Consider the following 16,272-nt stretch of genomic DNA (forward strand, 5'->3'; position numbering starts at 1 on the left):
GGGCTATGTGCCTAGGTGGGTCGGCTGGTTAGGGTAGGTCTAGCATGGGATGAACAGGTCTATGTGCCTAGGCAGGTGGGTTGGGTAGGTCTAGCGTAGGATGGGTGGGTTGGTAAGGTCTAGTGTGGGATGGGAAAGTCTACATCGATGGGTGGGTAGGCTCAGTTGGGTTGGTCTAGCGTGGGATGGGAAGGTATATGTCCCTAGGCGGGTGGGCTGTGTTGGGTAAGTCTAGCGTGGGATGGGTAGGTCTATGTCCCTAGGCAGGTGGGCTGTGTTGGGTAAGTCTAGCGTGGGATGGGTAGGTCTATGTCCCTAGGCAGGTGGGCTGTGTTGGGTAGGTCTACCATGGAATGGCTGGGTAGGTCTAGCGTGGGATGGGTAGGTCTATGTGCCTAGGCTGGTGGGCTGGTTAGGTCTAGCGTGGGATGGGTAGGTCTATGTCCTTAGGCGGGTGGGCTGTGTTGGGCAGGTCTAGCGTGGGATGGGTAGGTCTATGTCCTTAGGCGGGTGGGCTGTGTTGGGTAGGTCTAGCGTGGGATGGGTAGGTCTATGTCCCTAGGTGGGTGGGCTGTGTTGGGTAGGTCTAGCGTGGGATGGGTAGGTCTATGTCCCTAGGCGGTTGGGCTGTGTTGGGCAGGTCTAGCGTGGGATGGGTAGGTCTATGTCCTTAGGCGGGTGGGCCGTGTTGGGTAGGTCTAGCGTGGGATGGGTAGGTCTATGTGCCTAGGCTGATGGGCTCAGTTGGGTAGGTGTAGTGTGGGATGGGTGTAGGTCTATGTCCCTAGGCCGGTGGGCTGGGTTGGGTTGGTCTAGCGTGGGATGGGTAGGTCTATGTCCCTAGGCGGGTGGGCTGTGTTGGGCAGGTCTAGCATGGGATGGGTAGGTCTATGTGCCTAGGCTGATGGGCTCAGTTGGGTAGGTGTAGTGTGGGATGGGTAGGTCTATGTCCCTAGGGGGGTGGGCTGTGTTGGGCAGGTCTAGCGTGGGATGGGTAGGTCTATGTCCCTAGGCGGGTGGACTGTGTTGGGCAGGACTAGCGTGGGATGGGTAGGTCTATGTGCCTAGGCGGGTTGGCTATGTGCAGACACTGTCACTTTTTCTTGGCTTTAAGTAGCCATTTTCCACTTTACGCAACAGATACATAATTGCCACTACAGGGTCGATCTCACGGATGGTGCTTTATATAAGTATAGACCGGGACACGTTTGAGAATAGAAAATTGGGATCTTAAAATGTATGCGTTTTGCCCAGAGTTCTACGTTGGCCCATCCATTACCTCACTAAAACCCCGCATTTATTTAGTAAGACCTAACTTTAGCGTATACTAAAGGTACTTCATCTCGAATGATGATCCATTGGGGGGGAAATTAATAACAAAATATTAAACAAAGTATTCAGTGATGCCCTCCTACTTAAATCAGAATCAATGTGAACAAATTTTTAAATTACAAAAATGTCAACATATATTAGTTTTCATTTAAAAATGTATAATACAGTACAGAAAATAACATACATTAATTAGTACAATGCTTTAACTTTTTTTTTTTTTTCTTGTTTAGGAAAAGCACATATTTTTAATTTTTTATCATTTCACCCACACTTAACACGTTTCATTCAAAATTAGAAAATAGTAAAGTGTATATCAAAAAAATCACGTTTTTTTTTTATAGAGAGTGGAGAGTTACATAGGCATGCATATTATATATTTATTGATGACAAGTAAAGATTAAATTGTCGCTTGAAGACGTGTTCCATGTACAACTCATTGGATGTAATAATATTTTAGGAAATAAATTTGATGTAGCAGTTTTTATTCTCTTCTCTGCATAACAAACCCAAGCTGAAAATGATCTGTAAATCGTGTTTTTTTTTTCCTGAATATTTTATTTATTTTTTCCTAAGAAAAGCAGAATATTATCATTTGTATCCGTTTTTTTTAAAACGCGATTCTTCTTCTTTGGTGCGGTTTCCAGTTCTTGGAATTTTTTAACAAGATTAGGAGCAATGTAAACCCTGAAATAGCGTATATTGATATATAAGACGTTGGGTTATCCCTAGGAAGCAGATCCGATTGAATCTGAATGGAAAGTTATGTATCCAGAAGATTCGGAGGGCGTGCTTAAAAAGCTATTCGTACTTCCCTTGCATTCTACTTTGTCGAGCCGTTCCTGCTCGCTCCACGTGTTGTCCAGGCCGGTCTGGCAACTGCCAGAGTCGGCAGAGATAGAATTTGCTGCTACCTCATCTAGTTTTTGAGATTCGGCCTTCTGAACGGGCCGCTGAGTATTCTGAATGCCCCGATGTCCTTCCGTGTAGAAGCGCTTGTGATCGTGAGGTCGAAGGTGACCAGGGACGTTAAGCGTACAACTCTTACCGTGGTTGGAAATCCTCCGTAACCCCTGCGGCTCTCGCTCGAAGTCCGTCAAAGTGAAATGGGTAACTGTTGGGTGTTTTAAAGTATCTGGTATGAGCGAGATCGAAGAAGACCTACCAGGAGTCTTTTTTCGCGGGCTCGGAAGAGGCGTGTCGTCGATAAAACCGACCACCTCTTCCCGACTAAAGCACTTGAAGTCGTCTTTGTACAGTTCCTCCAAGGTAAAATGTTTCAAGGAAAGGAGGCTCTCCGATCCTTTGCGGCACTTTCGATACGGCAAGCTGGCTTCTTCGTGGTAAAACACCAGGCTGCTTCGCCTATCGCGCCTTGGCAGCGTGAAGAAAGAGATGGCGGCGATATCTTCAGCCGATCCCCAGCCATGGAGGAAAGCTGGTATCTGACACGTGGTAAATATGTCTGTCTCATCGTGAGAATAGCGTCTTGTTGGAGGGACCTTAAGGAAAAAATAAAAATGAAAGGCCATTTAGGGTAGGCAACTCTTTCAGGAAGTGACATTTTTTTTGTAACTCCAATAAAACACGTCATGAAACATCATGGCTTGGTGTTATCTCATTTTCAACTTTTTGGAATACAGCTAATAATGTTTGTAAAAAATTTGTGGGCAATTTTTTTTTTAAACATTTTTTTTTTTATTTCCCCCCCCCCCCCGAATGTAATGACTATTGGAAAAAAAATCTATAATTTTCAAATTGTTCACCAAAATGCACGTTCGGTAATCCAAATTATTCGTAAAATCATCTGATAAATCAATAAAAGTAATTTTTAATGGAGCCAGTGAGCAAACCGGGGTTAGATTATTGGGCATGGATGTATTGACAATGAATCGCAACATCAATTAATTTTTTTAATACTAAGTCAACAATCCTTTAAATCAGTGGTCTCCAAACTGTGGCCCTTTGCTTGCCTTAATCTGGCCCTTTCAATACTATTCCTCCTGCTGACCCCAACAATGAGGGCATAACTATTGCCACTGAAACCAACAATGAGGCACTATTCCGCCCATTGACACCAAGGATGGGCACTATTCCGCCCACTGACACCGAGGATGGGGGCACTATTCCGCCCATTGACACCAATGGCGGGGCACTATTCCGCCCATTTAAACCAATGGTGGGGCACTATTCCGCCCATTGACACCAAGGATGGGCACTATTCCGCCCATTGACACCAAGGATGGGCACTATTCCGCCCATTGACACCAAGGATGGGCACTATTCCGCCCATTGACACCAAGGATGGGGGCACTATTCCGCCCATTGACACCAAGGATGGGGGCACTATTCCGCCCCTTGACACCAATGGTGGGGCACTATTCCGCCAACTGAAACCAATGGTGGGACACTATTTCGCCCATTGACACCAAAGATAGGCACTATTCCGCCCATTGACACCAAGGATGGGCACTATTTTGCCCATTGGCACCAAGGATGGGCACTATTCTGCCCATTGACACCAAGGATGGGCACTATTCTGCCCATTGACACCAAGGATGGGCACTATTCTGCCCATTGACACCAAGGATGGGCACTATTCCGCCCATTGACACCAATGGTGGGGCACTATTCCGCCCATTGACACCAAGGATGGGCACTATTTTGCCCATTGGCACCAAGGATGGGCACTATTTTGCCCATTGGCACCAAGGATGGGCACTATTCTGCCCATTGACACCAAGGATGGGCACTATTCTGCCCATTGACACCAAGGATGGGCACTATTCTGCCCATTGACACCAAGGATGGGCACTATTTTGCCCATTGACACCAAGGATGGGCACTATTCCGCCCATTGACACCAATGGTGGGGCACTATTCCGCCCACTGACACCAAGGATGGGCACATATTTTCTACTCCCTCTAGCCACAGTCCACCCCCCCCCCCTCCCTAAAGTCTGGAGGACAGTATACTGGCCTCTTGTTTAAAAATAAATAACGTTTGGAGACCCCTGCTTTAAATGCACAGTCTATACATTTAGAAAAAGACTAGGGCCCAGATTCTCAACCGAGATACGCCGTCGTATCTCTGCGTTGAGCCGTCGTATCTATGCGACTGATTCTTAGAATCAGTTGCGCATAGATATCCATTAGATCCGACAGGCGTCTCTTACGCCGTCGGATCTTAAGTGCATTTTTTTTTTGGACCGCTAGGTGGCGCTTCCTTTGAAATCCGCGTTGAGTATGCAAATTAGCTAGATACGCGAATTCCCGAACGTACGCGCGGCCGACGCAGTAAAGTTACGACGTTTACGTTAGGCTTTTCCCGGCGTAAAGTTGCCCCCGCTATATGAGGCGCAGCCAATGTTAAGTATGGCAGTCGTTCCCGCGTCGAAATTAAAAAAGTTACGTCGTTTGCGGAAGTCGTCCGTGAATGGGGCTGGACGTCATTTACGTTCACGTCGAAACCAATGACGTCCTTGCGACGTCATTTGGAGCAATGCACACTGGGATATTTTACGGACGGCGCATGCGCTGTTTGTTCGGCGCGGGGACGCGCTTCTTTTAAATGATACACGCCCCCTACCCACTGAATTTGAATTCCGCCGGGTGATTTACACTACGCCGCCGCAACTTACGGAGCAAGTGCTTTGAGAATACAGCACTTGCCTGTGTAAGTTGCTGAGGCGTAACGTAAATGAGATACGTTACGCCCGCACAAAATTGCGCGGCTGTACGTGAATCTGGGCCTAGATGAGCAACCTAACAACTAAAATGTGGGGCTAGTCTTCAGTCATTACGGATATGACACATGCATATGTAGACCTCAAAGATCTTCAGTTTGTGGCTTCAATCCGCGTTGGTAGACCCAAAAACATTGACTAGGAGGGTTACAGCATGTCGCCCCCCATGATACCAAAATTACGGTTTATTGGCTGGTTGCTGTTGGCCTCCAATAATTTGAAGAATTTTCCTACGAAAGAGGGAGGGAGAGGATTGTACCTGGCGCACAGAATCTCGGCAACATTTCAGATTTTATAAGGTTGATCTGCAAATAGAAATTTATGTGAGACTTTGGCATTCTAATTTTTGTTAAAAAAATAAAAATTCAAGCATATGAGTGTTTGGAAAATTCTCAATTTGCTCACTTCCACCAAAAAAAAAAAAGGTCTGAAAATATACCGTACATACACTATATGGCCAAACGTTTGTGGACACCCCTCCAAATGATTGATTCTGGTGTTTCCAGGCATGCTGGAACAGGAAGGGGTCTTCACCAAGCTGCTACCACGTTGGAAGCCCAAAATGGTCTACGTCTTTGTATGCCGTATCATTAATGCCACGGCATACAAAGACATAGACCATTTTGAGCTTCCAACTTGGTAGCAGCTTGGTGAAGACCCCTTCCTGTTCCAGCATGATCGTGTCCCCTGTGTACAAATGCAGATTCAGGGGTTTGGTGTGGAGGAACTCGAGCAGTCAAGACCTCAACCCTATTTAACATCTTAGGGATGAATTAAAATGTCGATTGTGAGCCAAGTCTTCTCATCCAACATCAGTACTTGACCTCACAAATGCTCTTTTGGGGGGAATGGGCTCAAATTCTTAGAGACCTGCTGCTCCAAAGCCTTCTTGGAAGAGTGGAGGCTCTTAGACTTGCAATGGGATGGGTCCTAACTCTCCCACCGCACATTTACTGTCCCTTAGAATTCTGCTTCCTCCTCTTCCTTTCTCAGTTGGGTCCCCCAAGGTTCTGTTCTTGGACCTCTCCTATTCTCCATCTACACCTCCTCCCTGGGTCAGTTGATGGCCTCGCATGGCTTCCAACACCATTTCTATGCTGATGACACCCGCATCTAGCTCTCTACCCCACAGCTTACTGCAATAGTCACCCTTCCTGTTCCAGCATGATCGTGTCCCCTGTGTACAAATGCAGATTTACGGGTTTGGTGTGGAGGAACTCGAGCAGTCAAGACCTCAACCCTATTTAACATCTTAGGGATGAATTAAAATGTCGATTGTGAGCCAAGTCTTCTCATCCAACACCAGTACTTGACCTCACAAATGCTCTTTTGGGGGGGGATGGGCTCAAATTCTTAGAGACATGCTGCTCCAAAGCCTTCTTGGAAGAGTGGAGGCTCTTTGACTTGCAATGGGATGGGTCCTAACTCTCCCACCGCACATTTCCTGTCCCTTAGAATTCTGCTTCCTCCTCTTCCTTTCTCAGTTGGGGTCCCCCAAGGTTCTGTTCTTGGACCTCTCCTATTCTCCATCTACACCTCCTCCCTGGGTCAGTTGATGGCCTCCCATGGCTTCCAGCACCATTTCTATGCTGATGACACCCGCATCTAGCTCTCTACCCCACAGCTTACTCCAATAGTCTCTACACCCATCACTCATTCTCTGACAGACATATCAGCCTGGATGTCAACTTCCTCAAACTATCCAAAACCGAACTCCTAATATTTCCTTTTTTACTGTGTAAATGACACTGGCAGGGAAGGGGTTAAGCGGGGTGATTCTAACTGTGTGGGGGCTGGGCTTACTGTGACATGACACCGATCGCTGCTCCCGATCACAGGGAGCAGACGATCAGTGTCGTGTCACAAGGCAGAACAGGGAGATGCTGGGCCAGATTCGCAGAAGAAATACGCCGGAGTATCTACTGATACTCCGGCGTATTTTCAAATTTGCCGCGTCGTATATTTAGTTTGAATCCTCAAACCAAGATACGACGGCTTTTGGCTTCGATCCGACAGGCTTACGGCTTCGTACGCCTTCGGATCGTAGGTGTAATACTTTGGCGCCCGCTGGGTGAAGTTCGCGTAGTTTTTCACGTCGGGTATGCTAATTGGCTGTTTACGGCGATTCACAAAGGTACGCGCGGCCGTCGCATTCTCTTACATCGTCGCTAGTCGGCTTTTCCCGGCGTATAGTTAAAGCTGCTATTTCTTGGCTTATCTTTAGACTTGCCATGTTAAAGTATGGCCGTCGTTCCCGCGTCAAATTAAAAAAAAATTTTTTTTGCGTAAGTCGTTCGTGAATAGGAAAGGACGTAACTCACGTCGACGTTCAAAAAATTACGTCGGTGCGACGTCATTTCGCGCAAAGCACGGCGGGAAATTTCTAAACCGAGCATGCGCAGTACGTTCAGCGCGGGAACGCGCCTAATTTAAATGATCCACGCCCCATTTAAATTAGGTGGGCTTGCGCCGGACGGATTTACGCTACGCCGCCGCAAGTTTACAGGCAAGTGCTTTGTGAATCAAGCACTTGCCCGTAAAACTTGCGGCGGTGTAACGTAAATGCAATACGTTACGCCGCCGGAATTCTACCTGAATCTGGCCCGCTGTGTTTACATAGGCACCCCCCCCCCCGTTCTGCAGCTCCGTGACACGATCACAGGACGCAGGCGGACATCGAGTCCGCTGGTCCAGCGGGCACGGTCACGGAGCTCGCGGCAAGGGCGCGCTCACGCCCGCACGGCACAAAATTCAAAGCAACGTATATATACGTTGCTTTGTGCAGCCGTGCCATTCTGCCGACGTATATGTGCGTGGCTCGGTCGGCAAGCGGGTTAATGCCCGTGGTTTTGGAAGGGGATGCCTAACGAGGCTCATATAGGTGTGGAGGGCCGGGTGTCCGCAAGATTTTCGCCATTTAGTGTAGAAGGAAAATTTTAAAGTGCAACTCATTTCGTAGCATTTTGTGAACAAAACCTCAAAGTTTATGTATTAATAACACCAAATACTTTTACGTAACACAAGCCAGATGTAAAATGTTTAGGTCTATACAAAATAACGGACATCGATGCATGCAAATTGTAAATTAAAAAGAAGGCACACTGGTTGGAGGAAAAAAAAAAAAAAAAACTCTTTGAAAGATGTATCCACCTAGGTAGAGATTTATCTGTCTTTCAGGTAGGTTGTCCCAGGAAACAAGTGCAAGTGCTCCCATTATACAAGCCTGATTGCAACTATTCGTTCTTTATATCCAGGGGTGGACTAGGACAAAAATTTGGCCCTGGACTTCATCCAGACCGGCCCACTTAATTTTTGCAAACACAGTAAACTATACGCAATTGTCGGCGGTAAAAATAGCGGCGTTTTACCGCCGAGGCAGTGCATTTACCCCCGTCCCCCCCACCATGCTGCATATTAAAAAAATCACAGACACAAACACTAACCCCCCCTCCTTACACATACACTGACCCCCCCTCCTTACACATATACTGACCCCCCTCCTTACACATACACTAACCCCCCCTTCTTACACATACACTAACCCCCCCTTCTTACACATACACTGACCCCCCCTCCTTACACATATACTGACCCCCCTCCTTACACATATACTGACCCCCCTCCTTACACCTACACTGACCCTCCCTCCTTACACATATACTGACCCCCCTCCTTACACATATACTGACCCCCCTCCTTACACATATACTGACCCCCCTCCTTACACATACACTGACCCCCCTCCTTACACATATACTGACCCTCCTCCTTACACATATACTGACCCCCCCCTCCTTACACATATACTGACCCTCCCTCCTTACACATATACTGACCCTCCTCCTGACACATATACTGACCCCCCCCATCCTTACACATACACTGACCCCCCTCCTTACACATATACTGACCCCCCTCCTTACACATATACTGACCCCCCCTCCTTACACATATACTGACCCCCCTCCTTACACATATACTGACCCCCCCTCCTTACACATACACTAACCCCCCCTTCTTACACATACACTAACCCCCCCTTCTTACACATACACTGACCCCCCCTCCTTACACATATACTGACCCCCCTCCTTACACATATACTGACCCCCCTCCTTACACATACACTGACCCCCCTCCTTACACATATACTGACCCTCCTCCTTACACATATACTGACCCCCCCCTCCTTACACATACACTGACCCTCCCTCCTTACACATATACTGACCCTCCTCCTGACACATATACTGACCCCCCCCATCCTTACACATACACTGACCCCCCTCCTTACACATATACTGACCCCCCTCCTTACACATACACCGACCCCCCTCCTGACACAAACACCGACCCCCCTCCTTACACATACACTGACCCCCCTCCTTACACATATACTGACCCTCCTCCTGACACATATACTGACCCCCCCTCCTTACACATACACTGACCCCCCTCCTTACACATATACTGACCCCCCTCCTGACACAAACACTGACCCCCCTCCTTACACATACACTGACCCCCCTCCTTACACATATACTGACCCTCCTCCTTACACATATACTGACCCCCCCCTCCTTACACATATACTGACCCTCCCTCCTTACACATATACTGACCCCCCTCCTTACACATATACTGACCCCCCCTCCTTACACATATACTGACCCCCCCTCCTTACACATATACTGACCCCCCCCCCTCCTTGCACATATACTGACCCTCCCTCCTTACACATATATTGACCCCCCTCCTTGCACATATACTAACCCCCCCCCCCTCCTTACACATATACTGACCCCCCCCTCCTTACACATATACTGACCCCCCCCTCCTTACACATATACTGACCCCCCCTCCTTACACATATACTGACCCCCCCTCCTTACACATATACTGACCCCCCCCCCTCCTTTGGGAGTTGCCAGGCTGCCATAGGAGAGACCTGTCAAAGTGGGCCGGCCTGGATGAAGTCCAGGGCCAAATTTCTGTCCCAGTCCAGCCCTGCCTCCAAGACTTGCACCTGGTTCCAAAGACACCATAACTGTAAGTATGGTAAATCTGCCCCTCTGTGGACTACCCCTTTTAAGTCCATAAGCTGAACAGACTTGAAGGCAAATACAATTTGTAGTAATATGTCCAGTGGTAGGAAGACATCACTGAGGTCTAGAAACAAAAAAAAATAAAAATAAATTTAACTGCTGAGAATTTTTTTTTGGGGACGAGAAACACAAATCATAATGGATGGGTTTGGGTTGGTTGCACTTGAAGCCACTCCTTATTTTAAATTCAACATGCATGATGATTAAAGAAGGATACAGACCCCACAAAGCATAATTTTAAAAGCAGAAAAACGAATTAAAAAAAAAATGGCACAAAAAAACCAAGGGCAGCAAAAAGTGCAAGCAAAAGTCCAGAAACAGCATTCCCTTGTAAAGACAAAAAAAAAAAAGATAAATCAAAATAATCGACTTTTCATTAAATCAGCAAAGTAATTTGTTTTTCTAAGTTTTTAAAATTGCTATTATTTTTAAAAATTAAGATTCATTACGTGCAAAATTGTTCTATCCCTCTGTGCTGCCAATCTTCATTTTGCTCAGCATAATAATCATGTATACTAAAAAATTAAACAAGAATAAAACAGTGAGACAATCAAAAAAATATGACTTGTATTTGGAATGTAGTATGAAATCCCTAGCGTTAGTGGCCGACAAATGCAGAACATATGACGATGCGGATCGACTAGATTCTATCCGTACAGAGTGGCGGATCTGATGACGCTACGGCAAAGCTTGGAAAAGAAGAAAACCCCAATATGTCTAAAAACGGGAACTATTTTATTGTGTGCATCTTCTACATAGACTTGGGGAAGACTTCGATCCACTGCCACATTATTTCTGTCTGTGTCTAAGCTCTGGTGATCTACTTTCTCTATTCGTCCTGGTGACCAAGTAAAGGAAATCTTTAACTGGGGACAAATTTTCTGGTGGCAGCTTTTTAAGATGGTTATTAGGGATGAGCTTTCGTTTAATCAAAACCTGGAAGGCAAGTTTTAACTGCCAGCCCAATCGGCTGTGGTTGGGGCATCATGGTCATACTGGGTCAATGTCTTTGACCTGCTATGGTCACATTGGGTCAATGTCCTTGATCAACTATAGCCACATGGTCACATTGGGTCAATGTCCTTGATCAACTATAGCCACATGGTCACATTGGGTCAATGTCCTTGACCTAATATGGCCACGTGGTCATATTGGGTCAATGTTCTTGACCTAAAATAGCCACATGGTCCTATTTGGTCAATGTCCTTGACCTAATATGGTCACGTTGTCATATTGGGTCAATGTCCTTGACCTAATACGGCAATGGGGTCCTATTGGGTCCATGTCCTTGACCTAATATGGCCATGTGGTCATAGTGGGTTCGTGTCCTTGACCTAATATGGTCACGTTGTCATATTGGGTCAATGTCCTTGACCTAATACGGCAATGGGGTCCTATTGGGTCCATGTCCTTGACCTAATATGGCCATGTGGTCATAGTGGGTTCATGTCCTTGACCTAATATTGTCACGTGGTCATAGTGGGTCCATGTCCTTGACCTAGTACAGCCACATGGTCATAGTGGGTCAATGTCCTTGACCTAGTACAGCCACATGGTCATATTGGGTCAATGTCTTTGACCTGCTATGGCCACATGGTCCCATTAGTTCAATTTCCTTGATCAAATACAGCCACATGGTCATATTGGGTCAATGTTCTTGACCTAAAATAGCCACATGGTCCTATTTGGTCAATGTCCTTGACCTAATATGGTCATATTGGGTCAATGTGGTCCTATTGGGTCTATGTCCTTGAAGTAATATGGCCACATGGTTATATCGGGTCCATGTCCTTGACCTAATATGGTCATATTTGGCCAATATCCTTGACCTAGTATGGCCACATGTATATAATGGGTCAATGTCCTTGGTCTACTATGACCACATGGTCATATTGGGTCATTGGCCTTGACCTAATATGGCCCCATGGTCCTATTGGGTCAATAATGTCACATGCATGCCTTTGTGTACAGACAACTGCAGGAAGGGAAATACTTTGGCCACAGCTGATTGGGCCAGTGGAGACGGCTTCCTTTTGAGTTTTGAACCAAACCCAACCTCATCCATAATAGGAATCCCCATCACTCACTTGTGCCTCCTGAAAAAGATGGAAATTACCTCTGTAGGACACAGACAGAAAAAAAACCTGATATATTATATTTCTATAAATTTAAACCTTCGCTATTGATGGTAATGAATGTACATGTTCCTTTTTTATTACCCAATCCCTAGGCCTTAAATGCAGGCCCCTGATGTCTCCAAAGAGCTCCTATGATATCTATTACATGTAATGCTACAAAAGACTGTCAAAGACTGAAGACTTGGAGGAAATGGTCTGAGACTTTTCTAGTTGTAGACTGAAGTCAAACTGAAGGAGACAGTAGAGATTAGGGACACGTTATATAAAACTGTTAGAGATTACTGTTGGCAAAGGCTCCTTTTTACTAATCAATTCTCCTCCTACAGACAGCTGGGGCCTGAAAGTTGGACTTCAAGCCCCAAAGGGCTGCAGGTTGGGCACAAGGGACCTAGACTGCACAAATGACTGCTTTATGATTATTATAGAACAAGTTCTTGGAGTTCTATGCATTTTTGATGTATGAGATGCAAAGACCCTCCTTGGTACAGCTGGGTGGCAAGAGGGGGCTATAATCCCAGCCATAATTGGTCCTTTTTAAAATTATTTTCCCCAGAATAAGTAAAGGGTTTAGAACTAATATGGTGGTCCCGGTGACTTGTCGGTATGGTTCCCTTATCCAGATGGTTCCTGTAAGGACTGCGCAGGCGCAATCCTTGCCGACGGAAATCTCCTAACCTCGGAAGGCATCCAGGCTCATTCCTTAACATCCCCGTGGATTGGAGGATGTTAAAAAAAGAGCCAGGAGGCTGAGCGGAGCGAGCAGCCGAGCGAAGTGAGGCCGACTGGCCACTTTCCTCAAATTCCACGTCGCCCTGGATCCCGGCCGAAGTTCGGAGATTTCCATCGGCAAGGATTGCGCCTGCGCAGTCCTTACAGGAACCATCTGGATAGCCGGAACCATATTCACCGGCACCATGTCCTTTCTGAGGAAGCTTGTGAACATGGTTGATAGTAGAGATAATGTACATACACCCCAAATTTTAACCCACCCTTCACGGTCAATGACTGACATACAAGTCTCTAAATGAGGATTTGAAAGACCATCGCACATAATTCTTACTGTATCCATAGTTCATTATTGGTGGGTTGGTCTAGTGAAGTGGACCTTTGGTTGAAGAAAGGAAGAGGGACTTGAGAGCGAGCTTGGAGTGATGTTGTCGGGCCCAGGAACCACAAGGTGGGGAACCACCATTTAGATCAGCCTTTCTCAACCTTTCTATCCCAAAAGGAACCCTTGCAAAAAATTCCAGGCCCCAGGGAACCCCTTCTAAGATTAGTTTTTTTAGTGGTCATTGGAAAATTGCCCCTTCTATTGGCCGTGGTCAGTAAGAGAAATGCTCCTTACATTGAATTGCCACCCTTACAGTCATGGCTCTGGCTCCCCTAACTGGTGTTGGACCTTGAACTATGCAGGCACCATCACATAGGTCAGTCAGTCACAGCTCAATGAGCCCCTGGACACCTCTGGAGGAAACCAACAGTTCCATGGAACCCTGATTGAGAATGACTGATTGATTTTTATAATGGTCATGTCCATTTAAAGGCCTTAAAATGGAATTTAGAAGCCATGCTAAGCTTCTAAATTATTATACAGGTATTTGCAACCCCCCCCCCCCCCAATCCCCCTGAAAGGTGGCAAATGTGACACCGGAGGGGGGAGGGTTACGAAAAGCGGAGGTTCAATTTTTGTGTGGACCTCCGCTTTAACAGGGGAATAGAAAGGAAGCCAACTATGTGTCATTTAAAAAAATTGTGTATTATTTAGTACATAGATACATGGGTGGAAAAAAGAAATGTTCCTGGACTGCCGCACTCCGATAGGCGATTTATTGAAACAAAATGAACAAAGGATAAAATCCAAAACTGTATAACATCCAAAAATTCTTGCAACACTGCAATCAATGGTAGAAAGTGGACATAGGGGACAAAAAAGCTAACATGTTTCTAAGACTAAGCATCTATCCATGATGTGAAACATGTTGGCTTTTTTGTCCACTATGTCCACTTTCTACCATTGATTGCAGTGTTGCATGAATTTTTGGATGTTATACAGTTTTGGATTTTATCCTTAGGCAATTTATTGAAACAAAATGAACAATCGGAGTGCGGCAGTCCAGGAACATTTCTTTTTTCCACGGATCAGCGCAGAGTCTGCACCTGTCAGTACTACAGGGCGGGAGCACAGCATAGGTTGCAGGGCTTGGAGCTGTACTCTTTTTTTTTTTTTTTTTTTTTTTTCCATAGATACATGGGTACTAGGTTAGGCTAAAATAACCCGTCAGCTGAGCTTTTCTTTATTTTATCAGCTGAAGGCAAAAAACATATACACTGGAACCTTGGATTACAAGCATAATCCATTTCAGGAGAATGCTCGTAATCCAAAGTACTCGCATATCAAAGCGAGTTTCCCCATTGCAGTCAATGGAAACTAAAATAATTTGTTCCGCATTGACTTCAATTGCATGCAATACCGCATGCAGCCAGAGGTGGGGGGGGGCGCCGGAGAGCCTTGGAAACACCTGGAAAGGCCAGAGTACAGATCGGCTGACCTCGGCAAACCTCCGGAAAGACTCCGTTCACAAGCCTTTCCGAGGGTTGCCGAGGTCAGCTGAGCTGTCCTCAGGCCTTTCCGTGCATTTCTGAACGGCGACGATCACCTCAGACCAAAAGCGGTACTGCACACCGATTTGGCCTGAATCCTGTTCGTTTTGCGAGACAACACTTAGAAATACAGCGCTCGTATTGTGAAACGCTCGTTAACCACGTTACTCGCAATCCGAGGTTTCCGCTGTATAATGTAGCCCATATATCCTTCACATAAGTGTTTTTTTTTTTTCTGACTCCTAAATGAAAACCGGGCAACTGCCTTGATTTGCAACCCATTGAAGCTTTGTCCCTATTGGGTTTGGTAGTTCTGGTGAAGACTGATATCAGTTGTAACTTTTGGTTGTCCAATTCTAGAATCGGAATCCACAATACCTGGAGGTAGTGCATTTTATCTTCTTGTGCCTCCTTCAAAGGATAGATCTGTGGTATTCCCCTCTCCAATGCAGAGATGTCATACTTTGTAATGCGTTCCATGGCCATGAGGTCCCCCCCATAATTGTAGTCATAGGGCCTTTCATAGATGAGATCCGAATGGATGCCACCATCAGGACTGTGATCTAGAACAACGGACAAACTATTATTACCACAAGGACGGAAAGATGAGTAATAATACAAAAAATAGGAAAAAGAACCGTTTATAAATCCTTGACTTTCCGGAGTATAAAGGTCAATTCCAATCTCGATAACAATCCATAGTTATCTGTATGGACTCCTTAATGTTTTAAAATAAACCTTTCTAAAAGTGTACATTGAGTCAGAGGTCAACAGAAAACAGCTTGGCATAGTCAGACAACGAGGTTAATGGGGGGGGGGTAAAAAAAAGCACCCCCCCCCCCAAAAAAAACAAAAGAAATGGGCAGACGCGATGGACTACTCGGTCTTTTCCTGCCATCACTTTTCTATGTTTCTATTAGGTGTACCGTAATACCTTGGATTACAAGCATAATTCATTCCAAAGCACTCGTAATATTAAAGCAAGTTTTCCCATAGGAAACAATGGAAACTCTGATAATCCGTTCCACAGCCGCTGTTGGTCTATGCCAGGTGTGCCCAACCAGCGGCCCGGGGGCCACATGTGGCCAGCGGAGCCCTCTGATGTGGCCCGCGGCCTCCTGCTTTGGGATAGCAGGTTCACAAGCCCAGACCGCAGGTTGCCGACCCGTGTGAAAGCAGCCTTAGGCCCATTTCACATTGATCGGTTCAACCCAGACACACCCTCCATTCATCTCTATGTAGAGGCAGATGTAAACGGACTTGTGTCCATTTGCACCCACCTGCCTCCAATCCAATACAAAAAATAGCAGAAGGGGATCTGTCCCCTTCCATCTGGTTGTATTGGATGGGAGG

At 46.2% G+C, this 16,272-nt stretch overlaps 1 protein-coding gene across 2 annotated transcripts in view; it reads right to left on the bottom strand.

Moving 5' to 3' along the window:
- Positions 1-1,554: 1,554 nt before the first annotated feature.
- GPR153 (G protein-coupled receptor 153) overlaps positions 1,555-16,272 on the bottom strand; it is a 90,404-nt gene continuing 75,686 nt past the window's right edge. For both annotated transcript variants that reach the window (XM_040326532.1, XM_040326533.1), the window contains exons 5-6: positions 15,298-15,482; positions 1,555-2,831 (exon numbers count right to left, since the gene is read on the bottom strand). In XM_040326532.1, the coding sequence (XP_040182466.1) occupies positions 2,058-2,831; positions 15,298-15,482 (959 nt within the window). In that variant the 3' untranslated portion in view covers positions 1,555-2,057. The remainder of the gene's footprint in view (positions 2,832-15,297; positions 15,483-16,272) is intronic.

Source organism: Rana temporaria, chromosome 10 (assembly GCF_905171775.1).
Source record: "Rana temporaria chromosome 10, aRanTem1.1, whole genome shotgun sequence".
NCBI lineage: Eukaryota > Metazoa > Chordata > Amphibia > Anura > Ranidae > Rana > Rana temporaria.